Source organism: Glycine soja, chromosome 5 (genome assembly GCF_004193775.1).
Source record: "Glycine soja cultivar W05 chromosome 5, ASM419377v2, whole genome shotgun sequence".
NCBI classification, from domain to species: domain Eukaryota; kingdom Viridiplantae; phylum Streptophyta; class Magnoliopsida; order Fabales; family Fabaceae; genus Glycine; species Glycine soja.
In genome coordinates, this window is record NC_041006.1 from 35,870,436 (window position 1) to 35,893,161 (window position 22,726).

The 22,726-nt window shown below is 32.3% G+C and overlaps 2 protein-coding genes across 12 annotated transcripts; both read left to right on the plus strand.

Moving 5' to 3' along the window:
* Nucleotides 1–7,621: 7,621 nt before the first annotated feature.
* Nucleotides 7,622–11,903, plus strand: LOC114412810. 4 transcript variants are annotated; one of them, XM_028376863.1, is made up of 4 exons: nt 7,622–7,811; nt 8,251–9,142; nt 9,644–9,725; nt 9,880–10,302. In XM_028376863.1, the coding sequence occupies exons 2-4, from the start codon at nt 8,337–8,339 to the stop codon at nt 9,934–9,936; spliced, it is 945 nt and encodes a 314-aa protein (XP_028232664.1). In that variant the 5' UTR covers nt 7,622–7,811; nt 8,251–8,336; the 3' UTR covers nt 9,937–10,302. The 4 variants fall into 4 exon arrangements, with proteins under 4 accessions (XP_028232664.1, XP_028232662.1, XP_028232661.1 ...); XM_028376861.1 differs by lacking the exon at nt 9,880–10,302 and adding an exon at nt 11,559–11,903 and having other exon boundaries at nt 7,628–7,811; nt 8,184–9,142; XM_028376860.1 differs by lacking the exon at nt 9,880–10,302 and adding an exon at nt 11,559–11,903 and having other exon boundaries at nt 7,628–7,811.
* A 1,950-nt stretch (nt 11,904–13,853) lies between these two features.
* LOC114412811 (cyclin-dependent kinase G-2-like) lies at nt 13,854–21,529 on the plus strand. Of its 8 annotated transcripts, XM_028376868.1 has the most exons (10): nt 13,856–16,009; nt 16,424–16,559; nt 16,680–16,768; nt 16,956–17,067; nt 17,152–17,258; nt 17,423–18,030; nt 19,145–19,235; nt 19,399–19,459; nt 20,384–20,462; nt 21,192–21,529. In XM_028376868.1, the coding sequence occupies exons 1-6, from the start codon at nt 14,313–14,315 to the stop codon at nt 17,520–17,522; spliced, it is 2,241 nt and encodes a 746-aa protein (XP_028232669.1). In that variant the 5' UTR covers nt 13,856–14,312; the 3' UTR covers nt 17,523–18,030; nt 19,145–19,235; nt 19,399–19,459; nt 20,384–20,462; nt 21,192–21,529. The 8 variants fall into 8 exon arrangements, with proteins under 8 accessions (XP_028232672.1, XP_028232671.1, XP_028232669.1 ...); XM_028376870.1 differs by lacking the exons at nt 19,399–19,459; nt 21,192–21,529 and having other exon boundaries at nt 13,855–16,009; nt 17,423–17,595; nt 17,664–18,030; nt 20,384–20,738; XM_028376866.1 differs by lacking the exon at nt 19,399–19,459.
* Nucleotides 21,530–22,726: the final 1,197 nt, after the last annotated feature.

Genomic DNA, 22,726 nt, shown 5'->3' on the forward strand with positions numbered 1-22,726 from the left:
CTTAATCTGTAGAATTTTTACCAATCATCCTAGAGGTATCATTTAGCTGGATATGAGAAAAAAACTTAGCAAAGGGAAGTGAAGAGAGCACTCTGAAATGATACCTCTGGAAGAACACTAAATGCAAACTATCACAAAATTCACGGGGAATTCCTGTTCGCAAGGAAAGATTATCCCCTTATAGATTAATACCTAGGGTGAATCAAAGCATGTTCAAATTGGTAATTATATTTTTCTTTTCTTCAAATCAAGGTATTTCTACAATCAAAAGTCTTGAAACTAATCTTCTAAGGAAGTAGAATCCAACTCCTATCATATGCTTAAAAGGTTCAAGCTACTAGTCACTTACACCACACTTTCTTAAGAGTGATAAGTATACGTTAATCCCAACATTACAGTCTATTTGATTTTTCGTTAGTGTAAATTCACAAGCATGCAAACAGAAAAAAGAGAGGGAAAAAAAACCTAGCTGTTTCCTGGCAAATTTATATTCGCTCACTTTTAGCAAGAAATCAAAATATCAAACACAGTTACAGCACTTCCAACGCTCATTGTTAAACGATTTGTTTATGGTTAGACACCATTGCTTATTATTTTTTTATCATTGGAGGTGTGATCTACGTGGCATGTGTCACATTTGGTTACTTAAAATTAAGCTATGATTGTTTATATAAGTAACTGTTGCTTATGAGTGAAAAAATATTTTCTTGTTATTTAATAATTATTTAAGAGAGTAATTTAAATGTTGTTTAAAACTACTATTAAAGTAAAATATATAAGAATTGTTTAATTATAATATGACATTTTAAGAGATCAATTAACACAAGATAAAAAAAAACTCTAAATAGGTTATTTAAATTGCACCCACAGAATATCTCTTAACAAAACTTAAGAGTAAAATCAAAATAGCAAACACACTTAACACCTAAGAGTAACAAGCAAGTATGTTTTGGGCTGGTAAATTATTGACCCAACTTAGCCTGTATCGTTTGCTAGTTATCACACTTAGCACGTTGATGTAAATTTTTTTATTTATATAATTAAAGTTTAAAAGCTATTAATGTTAAATAATTTATTTAATTCACTTATATTTAAAAATTTAATTAATTTATATTAAAAAGTTAAAATTAATTATTTTTAAAAAAATATTAAAGTTTGTTTAAAAATAATATAGAAATAAAGTTTTTTTTGTGGAGTGAAGTTTGGTGATGTTAAAAATTAAAAATTAGTTATAATAATTTCAAGCTTGTGGACTAAGTTATCGGGTCGAAAACCTCTTCTTCAATGTTATTGCTACAGTCTGTATATGTTGTTGGACTATTCAAATCGATCCATCAAGTTCCAGTAAGAATTACATGGATCAATCATTAATGAAAATAAGAATTAATATTTTAAGAGACATGTTATTCATATAATAATTTATATAATATTTTTTTTATCCATTTCTCTCTATCATACTATTTATTAGATTTCATACTTCTTTTTCTTTTCTTGTTCTCTCAGTTATAAAATTTGTTGTACAAATAACATTTCTTATGTTTTGATAGGTAAAAATATAAAAATTAATATTACATTTGGCAAAGAGTAGTTAATACTGAAAGTTGTTTAGCTGAAAGCTGTTATCTTTTAAGTTATCTTATAAATTTGAGTGTTGGTAAAATTGTGTTGAAGTAGCTAATGTAAAAGTTGCAGAAATAGAAGTACTTATATATTTTTATATAAATTTTATTTTATTTTATTTTTTCAATTAATTTTGTAATTTCATGAATTTTATATAAAAAACAATTATTTTAATTAATTTTTAGTTTTAAATGAATATGAATAAACTATTGAACATCAATTGATAATTATTGTTTTTTAAAGACAATTGATAATTATTGTTAGAGACTAATTATATTAACATTTTGTCCGTATTAGACTATGTGTCATGATTTTTATAGTGGCTCAAATGAAAGAAACTTGGTGTAACTAGGTCCAAAATTCTCCCCTAAAGATGTTGAATGTGAGAGAGTTCTAATAATTGTGAGTCAGTTTCCATGGTGAGATTTTACGTAAACTTGGAAATGTTAAGTGTGTGGGGACGGGGAGTGTGCGAGGATAACATTTAATCTAATGCTTAAATATCTTTTTTATGACTAACAATTTTTTTTTTGTAATTGTATTTTCTTTTTTACAGTTCTTGTAAATGTTATTTTTTGTTTTAAATTGTTGATGACGTGATATTTTTTATAATTTGTATTTCTTATGATAGAACATTACTCCAACTTATTTGATTATGTAATCATTGGTGATGTTGCACTCAATAACACTATGTTAATGTCACATGACATCATCATTGTTAGCTACATAAGCCTTTTTTTTTCCGAGTTAGAGGAAGGGGCTAAAAATATTAATGTCGGAGTTAGAAACCAAATAGAAACAAAAGGAAATAATAAGTATCAAAATCACAAAAAGTATATTCGAAAATATATTTAAATTGTTGTTTTTATATGATACACAATTCATTATAAAAAAAAAAGTAAGTAATTTCAGTTGTCGCTAACAACATCAACTACGTGTATAAATCATCAAAATGTTAAAACATTAAAAATTGATTTTCTCAACATTAATTGATGTTTTTTATTTGGCTTAAATATATTTTTAATTTTTAATATATACTTAAATTTTGTGATTGATTTCTAATAATTTTTTCTTTTGTAGTTGTTGTCTAATATTTAAATTTTTTTTATTTTAGATCACGATTTTAATGTTTGATTTTAAAAATATGTTTTAAAAAAAATCTTAAACTGATCTACCTCCTACTCTGTTGTCTCCATTCCAACCAAATCCATAATGTATCTCGTCCTAAACTAACCCACATCCAAACCCGCCACCCCCACATTGCAACCCTAGCAACCACCATTGAACCCGATCTAGCACCACCAACATTTGAAAGTTCTGGTGATGACTCTAGTGGAAGCAAAAGCAAAGGGATCGTGTTCTTCTTCTTCACCTAGCAAACCATCGTGCCTCCGTGACAACCATCACAACTTTTGTTATCATCGACAACATGCGACCTTTACACTTTTTTTTCCATTCTGACTTGAAACCCCACATATCTGACTCCACCTCCTTTTGTCATGATCTAGATCTAACTTAGATATAAATTTTTGGAGCTTTTGCGGTATGGTGTGTTTGTGATTCCAAATGCTCTCTCGGTCTCGCAACTCCTCTGTGCATGACATCCTCACCATCGCCCCTACTGTCTAGCCCAAGTAGATGTTTGTTGCTTCTTTTGAGCCTCCACTACCATCCTTTGCAACGTCAGTAAGGAGGTCGAACTCATCTTGATTTGTTCATCATTATTTGTGCCAAACCTTCTTTGATTTGGTGCCCCTTGTCCCCATTTTTGCCCTTGGTCCACATTTTGCATGGTGAAAATATTGTAGAATTGATAGTTGCTCTGTTCTAGGTTTTGCGACAATATTTTTTACGATTTGTTGTTGTATTTGATTTGATTAAGATTTTGGTTTGTGAGGAGAAACTTACACTTGAGTCTAATATGATTGATGAGTTGTAGATTTGGTTGGTGTGGCTTTAGATATGGTTTTTTATATGTCTTCTTCAATTTAAATTTAGTTTTTACTTCAATTGATTTTTGCAATTTTTATCCTAGAAAATTTAAATTTGATTTTAAAATAAATGTTGTCGGTTGTTGAGTTGTCATAATTCGCGTTATCAAATGTTTAATGGATACATCATCACTTAACAAATAACAATAATCTAAAACAAAATTTTTTAAATATGAGGCAACAAATATGAAGGAAAATTTTTATCAGAAATCAAATACAAAATTTAGGTATATAGCAGGGATCAAAAATATATTTAAGTTTTCTTATTTTAATTTCACTCATTTTAGAGATTTTTTAAAAAAATATATTGCTTTCAAAAAATATGAATAAAGAAAAAAAAAGCCTAACAAATCATACAAGTCCAAATTTCATATTGGGTTCACCTCATATTAACTGGACCTTTAAATGAGTAATAAAGTTGTCATAGTCACCGGTTGTAATGACTGCAACTCATCCTCTCCCTCAAAGTCAAATTTTGCTAATTCATCTCAAACAGACTACAGCACCAGGGTACACTTACCATTCAATTATTTTCTCTTGCTATAATTCCATTCCATAAATTTCACAACCACCGTACTTCACAACTTGGATCTCGATCGGATCTCTCCATCAAAGTATGTGAAGCAGATAATTGTTAATAGCATCTCATACTTCCAATTTTATTGTGCTCAGAGGAATATAAATATCTCATCTATAAGGATCCAATCGTTTTAGATCTTATCTGTTTACCTGATAATTTTCTTTTTGTTGTTTTACTTACTCATTTACTTTGCTGTTTCGGCCAACATTTTGGCACTTCTATAGTCACCAATTATGTCATCCATATTTTCTTATTGAGGACCCTTCAGTTGGTAGCTGTCTATTTTGTTCTGCATCACAATCTAAATTCTAACATGATCTATTAAAAATAGAAACAGAGGAAAGGGGGATGCAATTGATCAGAACTCGTATCATTTTTCAGGTCAAAGACAATTTACCACCCAATGATTTATGAAGAAAAACCTATGACAAATGTTAAAACAATAAAACGAAAGGTTTTCCTATTTGGATTGGAACATTTTTTAGGTAAAAGAACCATCTGATCCAATCCTTTTTAAACTTAATCATTCATTCGTTTTGAAATTTTTTTCTCCAAATGTTATCCAATCCAATTTAAGTCAATTTGATTTGAATTAATTTTCGGTTTTTAAAAAACCTATAAATATTACAACTTGTTAATCAAATAAGATATAACAAATGAACATTTTAAATAATAAAGTAAATTATAATACAATGACTTAACTAGTAAATCAAATAAAAAATCTAAAAATTCCATATCAATTCTTAACTTTTGTGAGTAGTAACTTTGTTTGTTTTTACACTAATTTGCGATCAGAAATTATGAATAAAATCATAATCATATGTATTACAAATTCAGTTTTTATCGGTATGTTTCGAATATAAGTATCTCGGAGTTTATAATAACTTAGACTCCTTATTCAACCAGCAGCTGAGATAGACTTCATTAATATTACAAATTAAGATTAAAAATATGAAATATTGTCAAAATAATTTGTTTGGATAAAAACATATTTACATTGCAAATATGGAGCGCATCATATCAACAAGGACAACAGAGTAATTTTAATGTTAATAAGAGTATAAAAATTTGATTCCATTTATATTATCCAATAAAATATTGAATTTTATGCAGGTTTTAAAATTTTCTTACTATATGTTTGGAAACACATTTCCTAACATCGTATCTACAATCTACATCAAGGCAGAAGCTACAACGAGTAGCTAACTTCTGCGTTGTTGTTTTTGAGTTGTTTGACGTAAAAATTTAACTAGACTTGCATTCATGATATATTTCCAAACACATTTAGTACATGTTTAGACATGGAACATTCTTTCACACTTTTCAAGCAAATAAGGAAATATACTAGTGGATTGGAAAAAAACAAGGGTTACGATCAACCCAACATTTTTTCGTTGCAGTTTTTTGGTTATATTTTATAGATTGGATGTTGTAATTGAAATTGAATGGGATCATTAAAACACCTTTATCACCTACGTTCCATTCTGCCTTTCAGACTCTTGTGTGTATACTTACGTTCTCTTAACAGTAGCTATTAGTTGTTATTTTGTTAATTCATTACTATCTTCACACGCCAACTAGACAACACAATGACGATCCACTCACAACCCCTTTTAGAGTCCGTAGATACTAGAAAGAAAGAATAGAACAGTTAATTTATACTAATAAAATAAATCCACTAAGTTTGTTGGGTTGGGGGAATGGAGCAAGCATGGGTAAATAAACAGAGCCATCTTGTTTCCTCTTCTCGCAGAGGAAATTTCCTTGTTTGTATGCCAGTTCGGTCAGTTGGTACTTCCAAGATGGCAGATATGGTCCCAAACAATTCCAATTCTTCACATTGCACCATGTGATTTAAAACTTACACTCACTTACCAAGTTTTGATGTTTTGAGAGTAACTTTAAAATATCTTAATCAGTTTTTTTTTAAAAAAAAATTAATGATTTTAAGATGTAATTAATATTATTAATCTCTTCTCATGATTAAATCTTATTCAAATATATTGTTATAGTCGTAAAATCTCATATTACTGGTCAAAACTAAAGATTACTTATAAATATCATCTTTCTTCTCAAATCTCAACTCACAGTATATCTTTTATAAGAATAAAATTATAAAATATATCAAATACAAAAATAATCTGACTTGAGGTTGTAACAAAATAATATTGTTTTAAAAAAAATAGTTGTAAACTGGCAAAAAGATTATTTATCTTAATACACCCTTTAACACTTTTTTTTTTTTTTTTTATCTATTGATAGTAATTGTGAGTGGAATGGCATAAGATAGTTTTTGGTGAAGATGGACCCATGTGAAAACAATCAAATTTATGAAACTGTCCGTATCATCGGAAGCACTGCTCTCTCTCATGGGCACGTGAAAAGGTCAGGAATCAGGAGTATCACAGTTCGTCTATGTTCTTGCAAGCATCCCACCGTCCACGTGTCTCCTCTTTATATTATTTTTTCTCAATCTAGTAGCCGTTAAAAGGACAACCAAAGTTTTAACCTGCTGTCTCTAGGAAACAGTACTATATTATTTTCCTTCACAGTGGACATCTCATGGACACTTCAACCCAAAAATAATCCTGCTGACGCATTATTTATCATCATTTTTTACCCTAATTAAAAAATATTATTCTTTCTTTTATTCTTGTATGTTTTCAAAATGTATTATTGTTTTTTTTTCAGTTTTTTTAGAAACATTAATCTTCCTTATTGTTTTAAATTTTAAATAGTTAATTTAAGATAATAACAATTAAAAATCCATCACTAGATTAATTATTTTAAAATTTAAAAGTTAATAAAATACTAACATTTGTAACATCAAATTAGAAAAAAACCAAACAATATATTTCAAAAATATAAATTTAATATATCAAAGTGAAATAATTACAAAACATAATCAATCAAAAATTACATTAAACTTATAAATTATGATTAATATAACTTTTTTTATAAAACATTCATATTAAAAAAGTTAAAATGCAATTACAAATTTCATTTAAGAATGTAAGTAATATTAATATATCAATAAATGCGAATATTATAAATAATAATAAATTTCCTTAGCTGAATTTTATACGCCTTGTGTTAAGTCTTTCTTACAAGTATTAATAATATTCGTTTTGCCTATAAAGAATTAAAAATAATAATTTTTTTAATACTATCATGATAAAATAATTATTATTTAGGGATACAGTAAATTAAAAGACTCAAAATCAAATATTATTTTCTTAATAATTTTTTAATTTTAAATATAACTTTATCACAAATGCAGAATAGTTAGAAAAAAATCTATGATAGGATATTGCTTAGTCATTCTCTGCCAAAATACTACTTCCATGATTCCTCTGCCACCTTACATTGAAGATGAAATATGGATTCCACCCCACATGGCACCTGCATTGTTCAGTAATAAAAGTCCACCAATTCCCAAGATAAATGGCTATTCTATGCATCTATGTTTCTTCCCTCTGACCATTTTTTATTTATTGTTGTCGTAACAATAAACCTTTTTCTGAAACCATGCATATTATTTTGGTAGTATTATAATGTTCAATGGATCTGCAATTCATCTCTGCCTCTGCAACTCTCAGAATTTCATGCTCTCAAATAAGGTATCATTCTCTTAAATACCAAGCTTTACTCTGTGAACTACATTTTCAGCTCCAGTTACTCTGTTTTAATTCCTCTCACTACATTTCCAAAGCACTTAACAACCTTAGATTTTGACTCAATGAGTGAGTGTATTTTGCTTTCAAGCATTGCACATTAGGCTTTGTTTACTTCTTCTTTTTCAGCTTAGTAAAAAGGTCTTCAGAATTTTTAATGCTTGAGACTGAAGTATATGTCAAAGTTCATTAGGCTTTCCTTGTTGAAGCAACAAGAGTTAACATTACATAGCTATTTTGGCAGTTCGATCTGTTTTTCATGTTTGTAAAGACAAATTAAATATACATGCCAGTGTACTATATTTTTTTTTTCTTCAGATAGATGAAACGGTGTTAACAAGGATTTCAAGACATAACATAAATCATACTGACTTTCCATATATAGGATCTGGAGCAGAAATTGTAGATCCTGAAATTTTCCCTGTGTAGAGTTTGGGCCTAAGTTAGAGTTTGTGAGAGAAAACTTTGAGAATGAGATACGTGGAGGACAAAGGGTGCTACAACAACAATGGACCAACACAAGAGACTCCAAATAGCAGTGCCATGTACTCAGAGTTTCACAAAGGAAAAGATGCTACTCGTGTCTCCAACCACCATCATCGAGCAACCATGGGAAAACCAACCCCTTCCAAGTGGGATGATGCACAAAAATGGCTCGTGGGGTTGTCAAAAGGTGGAGAGAAAAGCCACTCCAAAAGCAAGCCAAGAAACTCAAACGCAGATGATTTGAGACTCATAGCTCCTGTGCCACAGAAGGAGCATGATTACTCAAGTAGTGAGAAGGAAGAGGAGGAAAATGATGCTTGCCATGATTTCATGACTAATATTATTAGTGCTAATGCTATTGCTGCTCAATATGAAGCTGAAGCCAAAAGGGTAGAATGTGATGAGTCAAATTGGGGAAGCAATAATAATAATAATGACAACAGGTTTTCAGGAAACACAATCCAAGTACAACCAATATGTTTCAGAGACATGGGGACTGAGATGACACCGATTACTAGCCAAGAGCCTTCAAGAACTGGGACACCAATTAGAGCCACAACTCCTGCTACTAGAAGCCCAATTCATTCAGGGACTTCAACTCCAATGAGGGGTCAAAATGGGTTGCAACAAGTTGCTGAGGGTGGCCATGGCACTACTAGGAAGTGTGGAGATCAAGGATCAACAAGCCCTTGCAAGAAGACTCATGAAGATCATCAAGCTAGAAAATTGAGTCCTCTAGAAAGCCGTGCAATGGCTTGGGATGAGGCAGAACGTGCCAAATTTATGGCCAGGTAATTACTTTGCTATTGACCTTGTTTTATGATCAAATACTAAAAACCAAACAATTAGTGACCAAATTTAGTAACAAAACATTGTTTTTTTTTCCACTGATTTTGGTAATCACTAAGGGTATGTTTAGTTTAAAAAAATAAAAAGACGTGAAAGTGAAATAAAATGAAAAATGAAAATAGAGTGCAGAACTATGAAGTGTGAGATTCATCAATTTTTCAAATTTTCAATCTCAAATATACCCTAAATAAAAATAACCAAACACTATCTAAATTTTAGTGACATATTTTACATATAAATTATTTCATTAGTATTTGTTTTATTTTTCTAGTGTGTTAATACTAAAGTTTATTTTAATTATTAAACACTTGCCGTAAATTGTACTCATGTTCAGAAAAATGTTCCAGGTTAGTTTTATGGGATGGTTCATGGACCTTAGGAATCAATGAATTAATGATAATTGTTGAGTGTTAACAAAGTTTGCTTGTTAAAACTTTATTTAGGTTCAAGCGTGAAGAGGTGAAGATTCAAGCCTGGGAAAATCACCAGATAAGAAAAGCTGAAATGGAAATGAAGAAAATGGAGGTACCATCTTTACTTGCTTTGTTCTTGTTCTTACAGAGTAGCATATTACTATTATTAAGATGTTATGAAATTGGCACTCCCAAAAGTAGTTTGGCATAGTAGTACAACAACCATTTTCCCTCGATCTGTTGTCACTGATTTTAACCTTTCCAAGGCTGAAGATGATGGCTCATCTTTTCATGCCCTGTTAGCAACGGGAAAAAGCTCATGAGTAGAGAAGAGTTGAAAGGTCTGTGAAATAGACTGACAAAGAGAATTATTCCTGAAAAGAAACCATGGCATGGCAGGGATCTTTGATCTTCCATTTTTATATTTCTTCCGGGATTCTTTCCCGATGCAGGGAATAGAATTGAAAAAATATTTATATTTGAAACTCGCTCGAGTTGTCATTAATCCACTGAAATTGCTCAAGGGTTTTTAAGTAAGGTAAGTACTCTCTGTAATTGATAGCTTCAAACCAGTACTCTTCTGATTCATAGTTCCTATGTGGTACTGATAGAACCTCCTCTAGGTAGCAGACATGCATTGCTTTCACGAGTAAGGCTATGGTTTGAGGCAAAAGTTACTTTTCACTGCATACAATCGTACAATTTACAGTTTTACAACTGCACATTGCGTCCGTTTTTTATTGAAATTAGAAATGTTGTACAAATGAAAATAAAAGCAAAAACTTTGATTCTTTGATAAAATTAATTTTGTCTCACAAGTATTTTTTTTAGCTGAAAACTAAATATGCATTTTCAGGACAGATCTGTGTGTTAGCCAAGGGGGGAATACCCCTCCCCCTCATTTTTTTTTAAATTTTTTATAATTAATATAAATGTTTTAATTATTAAGTGATTTATTTTGTTAATTTTTAATTATTAGATAAGATTTTACTCTATTTTAAAGGCTTTGTTAAATATCGAATGTGGCCTGTGGGCTTCTCTTTGTGGCTCCGGTCAATGAATATTAAATAAATATGTTAAAAAGTGTAGCATAAATTTTGAAAATTCATTCAATTTAAACTTTTTTGAAATTTTGGAATTCTTTTATTAGTAGAAGTGTAGAACATATCTTAATAAAAAAAAATTTATACTCTAAATTCTTTTATTAATAAAACATATTGTATTCAATTACATAATCAATATATAAGAGTTTAATAACGATGTATTAATCTTATATATAAAATAATTTTTCAGTCATCTAATTATAAATAATCATATATATAACTTTTAAGATGGTTATTATAAAACTGAACAAACTTATTATATATCATAATTTTTATGATGAGATAATTATGTAAAATTATTTTATAATCTATTAGTGTATATTTCTTTTTTTTTTCATATTGTAATATTAGCAAGCATGTTGATAGTTTTATTTGTTTTTCATCTCATAAAATGAACTTTATTTATTTATTTTCATGTGTTAATTTATATTGTATGCGTAAAAATATAATTAATTTAAATATTTGTATATATAATTTAATTATTTTGATTTATATTTTTTACGGTTGTTTTGACAAATGAAAATAAGTTTTTAGAAAATTTGTGTGATTATTGGCCCCCTATTCTTCAATCCTGGATCTGCCGATGTGTATGTAGAATCATCATTACTGTCTGACAAAAAAACTAAATATTGGTGTAATGTGTAATATGGTTAACAAATAATCATGCCTTCTAAACATATGATTAAGGATTTTATAAAACATATGTTGAGATAATGTCTTAAATAGATCTTAGAAACTGGTTTTCAGTTGGAGATGCCCAGGTTAAAAACAAAAACAGAATTATTCAAAACTGCTTGACACCATTTCTATTCTTTAATAAATGAGTTTATTTGAATTACAAGGTGAAAGCTGAGAGGATGAAAGCTTTGGCACAAGAAAGGTTTGCAAATAAACTGGCTTCGACTAAGAGGATAGCTGAAGAGAAACGAGCTAATGCACAAGTGAAGCTGAATGACAAAGCTTTGAGGACTACTGAAAGGGTTGAGTATATAAGAAGGACAGGACATGTGCCTTCTTCTTTCTCTTTCAGCTTTAAGTTGCCTTCCATTTGCTGGTAGCTAGTAGCAATTTTGCAACCAATATATGTAATATCTTGTGTGAAATATAAAACCTTTTCAGTCTAGCCCAACATAATTGTGCTACTTCTACAATAATGTTGCAAGTTATTTCTTGCTCTCTTGGTTTGCCGTAAGAATATCTTCAGTGATAGATGGAAAACTCATATTTTTTAAAATACTAATCGTCTTTTTGTATCTAAAATATGATCGGTTAATTTTTTAAATGATAAATTTTAACTACACTAATTTTTTTTAAAATATTTATAGAAGAGCAAAACACAATTGGTAAAATTTAGGTTTAATGTGAATTTTAGTCTGTTTCATAATTGTTTCATTCTTGTTTTTTAAAGTTTTACTTTAATTCTTTAAAAAATTTAGGTGTTTTATTTCGATCATTTCTTTTGATTATTGTTAGAAACGTTAACATTAACTTTAAAATTTTAAAATAATTGATTTAATCTAGTGACAGTTAACCATCGTCATTTTTTTATATTTTATTTTAAAGAAATGAAAAACTAAAAATCTTCAAATTCCTCCCATTCTGGATTTGAATCCTTTCAAATCCACCTTCCTCTTCCTTCTCATTTCCATGGTCTCCATTTTCTTCGTCTTCCTCGACTCCCATCCCCACTCCGTGGTGAAGATCCACCAAGCCTGTAAAGCCACATGTTTCCCTCTCCAATGCCACTCCTCCCTCACCCTCAACCTCCAACTTCCTCCTCGTGCAATCACGAACGCCTTCTCAAACAACCACATTTGCTCCACCGTTGCCAAAAATTGCCTCCAGGTCCTCCACTACTCCCATTACTGCACCTCCCTCACCGCCACCGCACCCCACCTCGGTGCCGCCAAGTCCACCTGCACTTGGATGAGCGCCTCCCTTAGCTATTAATTCGGCTACTAGAACGGCCTCGAATACATCAATCACACCTCCCACATCTTTAAGTTATATATTATTTCTAACATTATCTATAATTTATCATTTCTTGTTTATAAGCAAGAAATTATTTGCAAAGCTGTAACAATCCCTACAAATAAAGATTCATAACTCTATTCCTCTTCTATAAATCTCAAATTTCATTGAAATTTCAACACATTTTACACACACCCACACACCAGCACATCTCTCTATATCACTCACTCGAATTTACATTTATGAATATATATATTTTATCCCCTAATTCATATATTTAATTGAGCGTCAAAATCTTTTATTTTGCATATTCCTCTTCTTGTCATCTTAAAAATCTTTCTTAAAGTCGATGAGTAAAGTTGGGGAATTCACTTTAGCTATGTTGACCCTCACATGTGTCGCCCGAATTTTAGTAAGTACACTTAATATGTGGCATGTGAACACTATAAAAACTTCCTGTGTCATTCATGCTCTCTTGCCTAGCCAACGCCACCTAATCACGTTTTCACAAAATTGGGCATCTAGAAGCACATGAGCACATAACATGTTCAACAACTTCTATTGTTGTATCATACAACATGTGCAATGCATTCCACTCAAATGATCTTATCCATGCAATTAATGACACTCATTCATTTCATTGGCTTTATCCTGCCAGCAAGCAAACTTTCCCATTCTAGTTGTCTACATATTTAAAATCCATAATCATACTAATAATCACCGAAAGTTTTTAACTAATAAATGACATTCTCACACACATAATAATAAAATAAAAATACAAAATTTTATAATTTTCAAGAAATTATTTTGATAATAAAAAATATATTCAAAATTATGTTAAAAGATTATAGGCTATAATACAACTTTTGTGCTTTTGATTTATCTAATCTACAATTTTGATCATCCAATTTTAAAATAAAGATATTTAGTCTCATGATTTTCAAAATATGTAATTTTAATTTTATTTTTAATTTTCTTTATATTTTTTAATCAAATTATTTATTAATGATACCTTAAATAAATATGTTAGTATTAGAGTTTAATTAGATCAAAATAAAATATATATAAAATTTAAAATTAAATTAAAACATACGAAGTTAAATGTTTTAAAAATAAAAAAGGAGGTTATCTTATCTTATTTGGAAAAAAACGGAGTGTTCCGATAATATCCCCGTTTTTTGTCACCCTTGTTTCGTTTGGGCTCAATTTTCTTTCTCCGCGAAGGGTCGCTCTCTCTCTTTCTCTCTTCTCTTCTTCGCAGCCGCATCGCATCGCTTATTGGATTGCGTTGCCTCCCTCGTTCTCTCCCTTTTGATATCCAATTTCATCATCATTCGTCGGTAAGCCCTAACAATCTATCTCTTCTTCTTCGCCTGATCCTAATTTTCTCGGGTTTCGTTTCTAATCCCCTATTTTATTCCCCTTCGTATTTTCTCGATTTTATCTTGTTCTTTCATCTCCAATCTCCGTCAGATCTCTCGCGCGTTCTTCAATTTTGAATTCTCGGGGATTCGTTTTGTTTTGGGTTTAGGGCTCTATTAAACAAAAAATACAAAATTTTTTTTGCAAAGGGGGGATTAGGGTTTTCCCTTGTAATTCACGAACTTAGGTATATAGAGACATATATGGCGGCTGGCAGACATGGCGGTTACCGCGAAAACGAGTTCAGAGAGCGCGAGTCAAAGTTGGAAGTTTCCAGACGCGGCGGATTTGCGAATTCGAAAGAGGATTACGATCGTGTTAGCAATGGTGGCGGTGATGTTGTGAGGGGTGGATCAAGGGATAGGGTTAGGGTGAGGCAGAAGGATATTAAGGAGAGGGAAGATGTTAATGGTGGTGGTTATCGATCCTCTTCGAGTAGGAGTGACTCTGGCAGCAGTGGCCTTGGTCCTCGCCAATGTGGTTTCTCTGTCAAGTCAGTTGATAGAGAGCCTGGTGAGCTTTCCAGTGAGAGTGGTTCTGATGATGCTACTGAATCAGAACCGGGTGCGAAAGACACCGAGGTTGCCATGTTGGAAGAAACCAGGACTCAGTCTCCGCCTGCGCCGGAGAGGAAAAGGAAGTTTTCACCCATAGTATGGGATCAGGATGACAAGGAAGTCAACGAGTCATCCAGAGTCAGGGGTTCCACTTCTGCGGTGAAGGGGGCGCTTCCTCCTCCACCTCCGTTGCCAAAGGTTTTCTGTCAGTTGCAGTCGCCGAATGTTCCAAATGGTGGAGTTGAAATACATCTTGTCAAGAACAGGGAAACTGAGGAACTTCAGTTGAATGCAGCATCTAAGGTTACCTTGCCCTCTCCTTCAGGTTTGCATTCATTGCCCCCGAAAGGGAGGTGGGATAATGATCAGGAAGCTGAACATCCAGAAGGTGAAGATTATATTCCAACTCGCAATATATCGTCTTCAAGATGGGCAGCTGGAGATAACTCTCCTGTTGATGAGGGTGAGATCCTCAATGATGAGGAAATGCCCAAACGAAGGAGGAGGGTGTCTCCTGAGTTATTGGATGGTAGACTAAGGAACAAGCTATTAAGCCCTGAGGAATCTAAGGTAGAAGGTATTGAAAGAGCTAGGGCCAGATCATCTGAATCTGAAGAAAGAGGTGTCCGTGGGAGAACTTCCAGTGGTGATGATTTTCCTGGTATTGAGTCAGAGAAGGATGACTACATGGAGATTGATGCTCAAGGTGGGGAAAGTGAAACCAGTGTCAGTCACTCAGACACGGATTCTGAAGATGAAGATGATGGCCAGGAGACTCCAGAACCTCCTGCTCAACCTCAAAGAGCTGTCAACATGCTTCAGGGTTGTAGAAGTGTTGATGAGTTTGAGAGACTTAACAAGATAGATGAAGGAACATACGGTGTTGTATATAGGGCTAGGGATAAAAAGACTGGAGAAATTGTAGCATTAAAGAAGGTCAAGATGGAGAAGGAAAAAGAAGGCTTCCCACTGACTTCTCTTAGGGAAATAAACATTCTTCTTTCTTTTCACCACCCATCCATAGTTGATGTTAAAGAAGTAGTGGTAGGAAGTAGCCTTGATAGTATTTTCATGGTCATGGAATATATGGAACATGACCTTAAAGGACTAATGGAGGCAATGAAGCAACCTTTTAGCCAGAGTGAAGTGAAGTGCTTGATGATCCAGCTTTTAGAAGGTGTGAAGTATCTTCATGACAACTGGGTGCTTCATAGGGATTTAAAGACTTCAAACCTGCTTCTAAATAATAGGGGTGATCTAAAAATTTGTGATTTTGGCTTGGCTCGTCAGTATGGGAGTCCTTTAAAGCCATATACGCATCTGGTGGTTACTCTTTGGTACAGGTGAGTGCTAATTTGCTTCTATATGCTATTTGTTTCTCACGATCTTTCTCTGTATGTGTATTACATTTTTAAGTATAGTTAAAGGTTTTCTAATGAATTTTGAAACCATGTAGTTATATAGCCTTGTTCAATGTTTGTAATAAAACTAAAATTTGTTTGAAGCTATTCTGCAATAATAATAAAGTAGCCTTATTGCTAATTAGTTGTTACTTTAGGTTCACATGTACGTACTTATCCATCCTTTTTATGCAGCATCAATGCTTTTACATATGAGCATACTTGTTAGTCTGTCATCTCACTATGGTGTTTCATTTGTTCTACTTGCCTTCATTTTACCTGTTTATCATAATGTCTTTGACTAAATTCTCTTGCAGTGATGTGATCATTTACCTAATGGCTGTCTATATGTTTCAGGGCACCTGAACTTCTTCTGGGGGCAAAACAGTATTCAACAGCCATTGACATGTGGTCTTTAGGTTGTATAATGGCTGAGCTATTGTCTAAGGAGCCACTATTTAATGGGAAAACAGAGTTTGATCAACTTGACAAGGTATGTGTAATGTTTGGTACATTCTTGCTTCATATTTCTCTTTCCTTTTAACCCTTTGGTGTCTTTTGCTTAACCACTTGGTGGTTGTTTTACACTATTGACCTGTTATTCTACTTGTAGATTTTCCGGATTCTTGGCACACCAAATGAAACAATTTGGCCTGGGTTCTCCAAATTACCTGGAGTCAAGGTCAATTTTGTCAAACACCAGTAAGTGCTTACGATTTCCTTTATTTAAAAAGTTACTGTTTGATTATATTGTGCTTATGTTTTGCCACTGTTTTCCCAGGCTTTTCCAACTTTGGGTGGTTCTGGTCTGACTATCTGGCCTCACTTGGTGACTTGTACTGTTGAACAAATTTTCTATTTTGTATTAACAACGGAATGTTCCTTTCAGGTACAACCTCCTGCGTAAAAAGTTTCCTGCCACATCATTCACTGGATCTCCTGTTCTTTCTGATTCTGGATTTGATTTGTTGAACAAGCTTCTAACTTATGACCCTGAGAAGGTAAAGGCTACATGAGCTACATGAATTAATTTGGTAAATAAATATTTTTCTGAATATTAATATAAGACCTACTATTTTATGCAGCGGATCACTGCCGAAGCTGCTCTAAATCATGAGTGGTTTCGTGAAGTTCCTCTCCCCAAAAGTAAAGAATTCATGCCTACATTTCCTGCTCAACATGCTCAGGACAGGTATTTTGACCTAATAGGAAATGCTGGAGCAATTTTATTAAAGAAAAACTTTTTGTAATTCTCTTGTCTAGATAAAAGAGGGAAGTTGTGTAAATATTTGTTGACCCTATATAACATTTATTTTTGACAAGTTGTCATAATTTCATCAATCATCATATAAATAGGCGTGTGCGGAGAATATACAAGAGTCCGGATCCTTTAGAGGAGCAGCGCCGGAAGGAGTTGCAGCAGGGTGAAACAGGGACTGGTGGAATTTTTGGCTAAGAATGGTGCTTACTAAAGCTGTCTCAACTCTCAATAATCATTCTAACACACTCTGCTGGGTTTAGTGTATGAGGTGAGGGTATGCACTGAATGGAAGTTGGAAGCATTGTTTGTTAGACGATCACTCGTGCTGTTTTTTAGCAGGAACTTGTTGGTTTGGTGGAGATGTATTCTTTTACCTCCTGGGAACCAGATTATTTCAGGTTAACATTCTTGATGCTTGATCATTATATAGAAATGCATCTGGGGCAAGGCTTGCTGCTCAAGGTGTGGCATTATTGGCTTAGGAATTGTCAGTGTCAGCTGAAACTTTGTAACATATCCATTGGCATATTGTATAAACACATTTTATCTGGTTTTGAGTATTAAAGCACTATGGATTTTCTAGCAGCTATTTTCTTTCTTTTTTAATATTCACCTTGTGCTTGCAAGAGACGGTTGGTGTGAAGTGGAAGAGGACCTTCTGCGCATCTTACCAAAGAAATTGAGTGACATTATGCATTGAAAGGTAATGCATTCCTTTGATACTAAGGAATGAGGATATGTATTATCTGTGACAGCAACAATGTCTAGAATCTGAATTTATCCTACTAGCACAACTGATTTTCAGTGTTTTAGTTTTGTTTCTTTTTTTTTTTTTTGGGGGGGGGGGGAGGTTGGAGGTGATGGAGGGTTTAAAATACTTTTGTTGTGTATTTGTTCATCACAAGATTGCTACTTGCTCAAATTATTGGTCTATTATATAAGTCAGCAATTGCATTTGAAGCATTCTCCTGGATTTAATTTTGTGAATGACATGATTTACCATGCATTGTTTCATTGTGGATGTGAATCATCACTTTTTGATTCTAAGTGGTGCAACCTCTTCCTCTCTGAGCACAATGACCGACTCTTAAATGAAATGACATTCTATATTTTTATTGGATCAGAAATAATGGATTTATTATATACAAGAATTCATTTTCTGTCATTGGTGAATGCTTCAGATTGTTGTATCTAAGTGAAGTGAATTGCCAAGAATTTCATGGGTTTCTGTGGTTAACGTTAGGCAATGATATATATTGTATTAGCTTTGTTTATGAGCTATTGTATTTTTATTTACATTTAGATTGTGAACACTAAGCCTCAATAGATGTGAAAAATGGGTCTTTCTTTTTCCCATCATATCTGCTGGTTAGAAAATTATTCCCTAATAATGATGTATAACAGCTGTGTTCGAAAACATTTTTGTGCTCTTCTTGGTTTGAACAGGTGCTGTCTTGTATTAATGACTATTTTTTTTCTTACCAATTGTACTGAGGCGAGGCCAAACTGATATTCCTTAAATTTCCAACTTCACTTTTTTTTCCTGGGTTCTTATTATTGTACTTTAACCCTGTTTTAAACCTCTTTTAACAATGTTTATTTTTCATCCCTCTTTCCCATGACAAGGAAACATACAACTAATTTTGAGCTTTTCATCCCCCCGGTGTTCGTTCACTAAGAGTATAAAATTCTTTAATGCAAGAAGTCAAAAGTTAGCAAAGCTTATCATTTTGTCATATGTATTCATCGTCTGAAGATTAAAGTTTTGACAAGTACAAGAATTTTTTTATGATATTTGTATGCAAATGTCACTGCAGTATCAAATATCAAAGCAAGCAGGTTGAGGAGGTTACTGGTATATCGTAAAGTATAGAACTTCAATTAGTTGTTCCTTCAGTCTCTCTAGAGGTACAATGCAAAACCTGGTTTTTTATGTGTTTTTCCCTTTGTTTTATCCTTATAGGATTTTAAGATCTGAATTATTGACTTTTACTATGTTTTAATAATTTCTTATTTATTATATATCATGGTGATATAGGCACCCTCACCCATTTTTTTTTTCTTAAAATAGGATGTGATGGATTATGACATTGAATTATCATTGATTGCTTGGATGCTCTGTTAAATTTATGGTAAAGTGTTTTGATTAAAGCATCTTTTGGAGCAATTATGCTTGTGTTTGGTTAGAGGATGGAACTAGAGATGATAGAAATAGAAGATAAATTTTTTGAATTGAAGTTGATTGTAGGAGGTGTGGGACCCTCATGGGCCCCACTCACTTTCTCTCTATTTCTCTACTCACCCCGTCAACCAAACACAGCATTACTAATCTGTGTTTAGAAACTTATCTCCCCCCCTATGGGTAATAATTATGAAATTATCCCTTAACTAGTTGGAAGAAAATTGACCAGGGTCTGTATAATGTGCATTAACGATTCTTTTTGGCTCTAACCTAACTTGCTATTTATGTCAGTTTCAGTAAATTTGAGGCTTTTCCTGTGCTAAAATCTATGTTCACTTTATACAAGTTACCACTAAATACTATGTTGCCTGTACACAATTTGCACCCTGCTCCAAATGACTATTTGAGTTTGTTGACTCACTGGCTACATTGTAGCAGTTTGAAATGATGAATTTTGTCACCGGAAAATTGTCCTGTTGTCTAATATTGTGGCGATTATTCCTTTGCTAGTTTTAAAATATGACTATGAGGTGTTTTGCTGTTGAATCTGGAGGCCAGAACTAGATCTTAAATCTTAATTGGAAATTAAATGTTGGTTGTTTTCATGGTTACCTGTGATTCCTTTCTGAATATTCCAATTATCCTTTTACCCATTAAAGGAGTCAAGTAGTCAACTGTTTCTGCAGCCCCCCTTCCCCCTGTTTACACACCATGATAGAACATCCTTTACTTTTTGACCATTGACATTGTGGGTGAGGGTTTTTTTATTTAATTTAAGATGGGATCCACTTGTTTTGCTTTCATGATTTCTGCAATAACTGATGCGTTTTTATAATGCTCATAATATAATTGATAATTCTATTAATTGGTACAGCTGGGAGATGGGGTTGCTAAGAGGTGTAAAGCATCCACTTCTCATTAAGCATATCATTCACTGGATGGGCGATGATGCAGTAAGCATAAGCTGTATTCTCTCCCCCCTCTTTCAATAGGCAGGTTTTAACGAGAAATATATTAGGTCTGCCAAGTTTAAGTGCGGGTTGGTGGGGTTGTACTTCTATTTCACAGGTTGCCAGTGTTTTACGTGAGAATGTCCATATCATGTTTACTTGTGAAGTTGTAGCAATGTGATTGTGTTGTATGAGATAGCATCTTTTGGTAAATGGAGACTAGTTAACTATTTTGAAGGATGGTGGGAGGCTAAAATGGACTAGTTAACTATTTTTCTAGAATTTTGATGATTGAAATTGGTTGAAACATAGAGAAAGACAAGGTTTACATGCTTATGATGGGAGGATGGTAAAACCCTAGATTTTAAATTACTGACTCCAAGATCCGAGAAGACACACCATACCTAAATTTTGGTGCATAAGGGAGGATGGGAAAGCCTTGAATTTAAAGATTGAAGCAACATACATGAGGCTTGCAGAGGCTACTTATTACACTTTTTTTTTCAGTTCTATATTTTTCTATTAACATTTTATCTCATGTCTTTGTGAGGCGACATCAACCAAACCATTGTGCACGACAAAAGTAGAAAGCATGAAATAATTTTGGACTCAAGTGGGTAGTTGAGCATTGCAAATGAAATAAATAGTAGGGTTATTATATATAGTAAATACAACGTATATATTTGATTGATTCATTTTGAAAGTGATATTTAGTTTTTTTTTTTTATGAAGTGTTAGGGGGAAGATGGCGATGATGATTGACAGTGATTGCCGTAGTGGGTGTATACTCTAATGGAAGTCTAAGATTGCTTGGGTTAGATTTATTGAGACCCAGTATTATGTCCTGAATCATGTGAAAGTGCACAATGGAAAATTTTGCACTGAATTATAATATATTAATATTTAATTATAGCGTGCCTGTTAGCTGTTTTAATAGGTGGGTTATACGGGTTTATCTATATCTAGCTTGAAATTAGGGAAGTCAAGTCATCCTGATCAACACTTCCATGTGATGCGACTCTTAAAAAATACTATTAAACACTGGATCCAGTTGAAATAATTCGTTAACGTTAACTTTGAGCTGAGATGAGGATGTGACCTTACTAGTTATAAATTGTTATTTCCTTGTGTTTTACTCGAAGCATACTCCTTCCAGTTTTGAATAAAAGAAAAATAAAAATGTCTTTGTTATTGGTTGTAGTTATAATTTGATTTTACTTGATTTAATGAGACTATCAATAGGAGTTTATATAATTAGATGTTAATTAATTTTTTAATAAGTCTAAATATTTTTACTTTTGAGGGCGAGTCCTGGTGCAGCGGTAAAGTTGTGCCTTGGTGACTTGTTGGTTATGGGTTCGAATCCGGAAACAGCCTCTTTGCATATGCAAGGGTAAGGCTGCGTACAGCATAGCGAAGAGCCTCTGGTCAATGGGGTACGAAATTTTTTTAAATATTTTTACTTTTGCTTATATTTAAAAATTAAATTTTTAATTAGTGTAAATATTTTTACATATATTTAAAATCAGAGGGAGTAAGTTCTATTTTTCCACACATTAGACAACGCGATGTCCAAATTTAAATAGTGTAAAAATATTTTTTTATTGGAACTTTAAAATTACGTAAAATAGATTAAATTAGTAAATTTATATTCGTTTGCATATCTACTCAAATTGAATCTTAGTAAATTACACTTGCGAGTTTTGTGCAACGATTTGATTTCGGAATATCTTATTAACACTCCCAAAACAAACAAGGATAAGGATAAAGAAAAAGAAATATATTAATAATACACTCAAATACTTTTTGTAATAAGCTGTACTCTTTAAAATTTATTTAAAATCTTGATTTTAAAAGTCCTACTTATTTAATGAGTTTTATTTATTTTATAATCATACTTTATTATGAATAAAAAAGTATGCTAGTGGACCACTCATTAAGTAATGATAAGACCTACAGTAAGTTATTGAATGTTTTATTGTACTATAACCATTAGGCTAAGATTTTTATTAAGCTTCTTTATTTATCAAATAATTTCAAAATAAAGCATGAATGTTTATCTGAGATAAAGATCCAATTTTTTTTAGACTACTGGTATATTCCATGTGAAGTAATCTTACTCAAGCCACCCAAGAACACTGACTCAAAATTTTCATTACGAGTATTAAACACATACATATTAAAGATAAAATTTTTGTTTCAAATGTTTAACACATTAATATCAAGGACTAAAATACAAAACTACTAGTTAAACTAAAATAACCTTA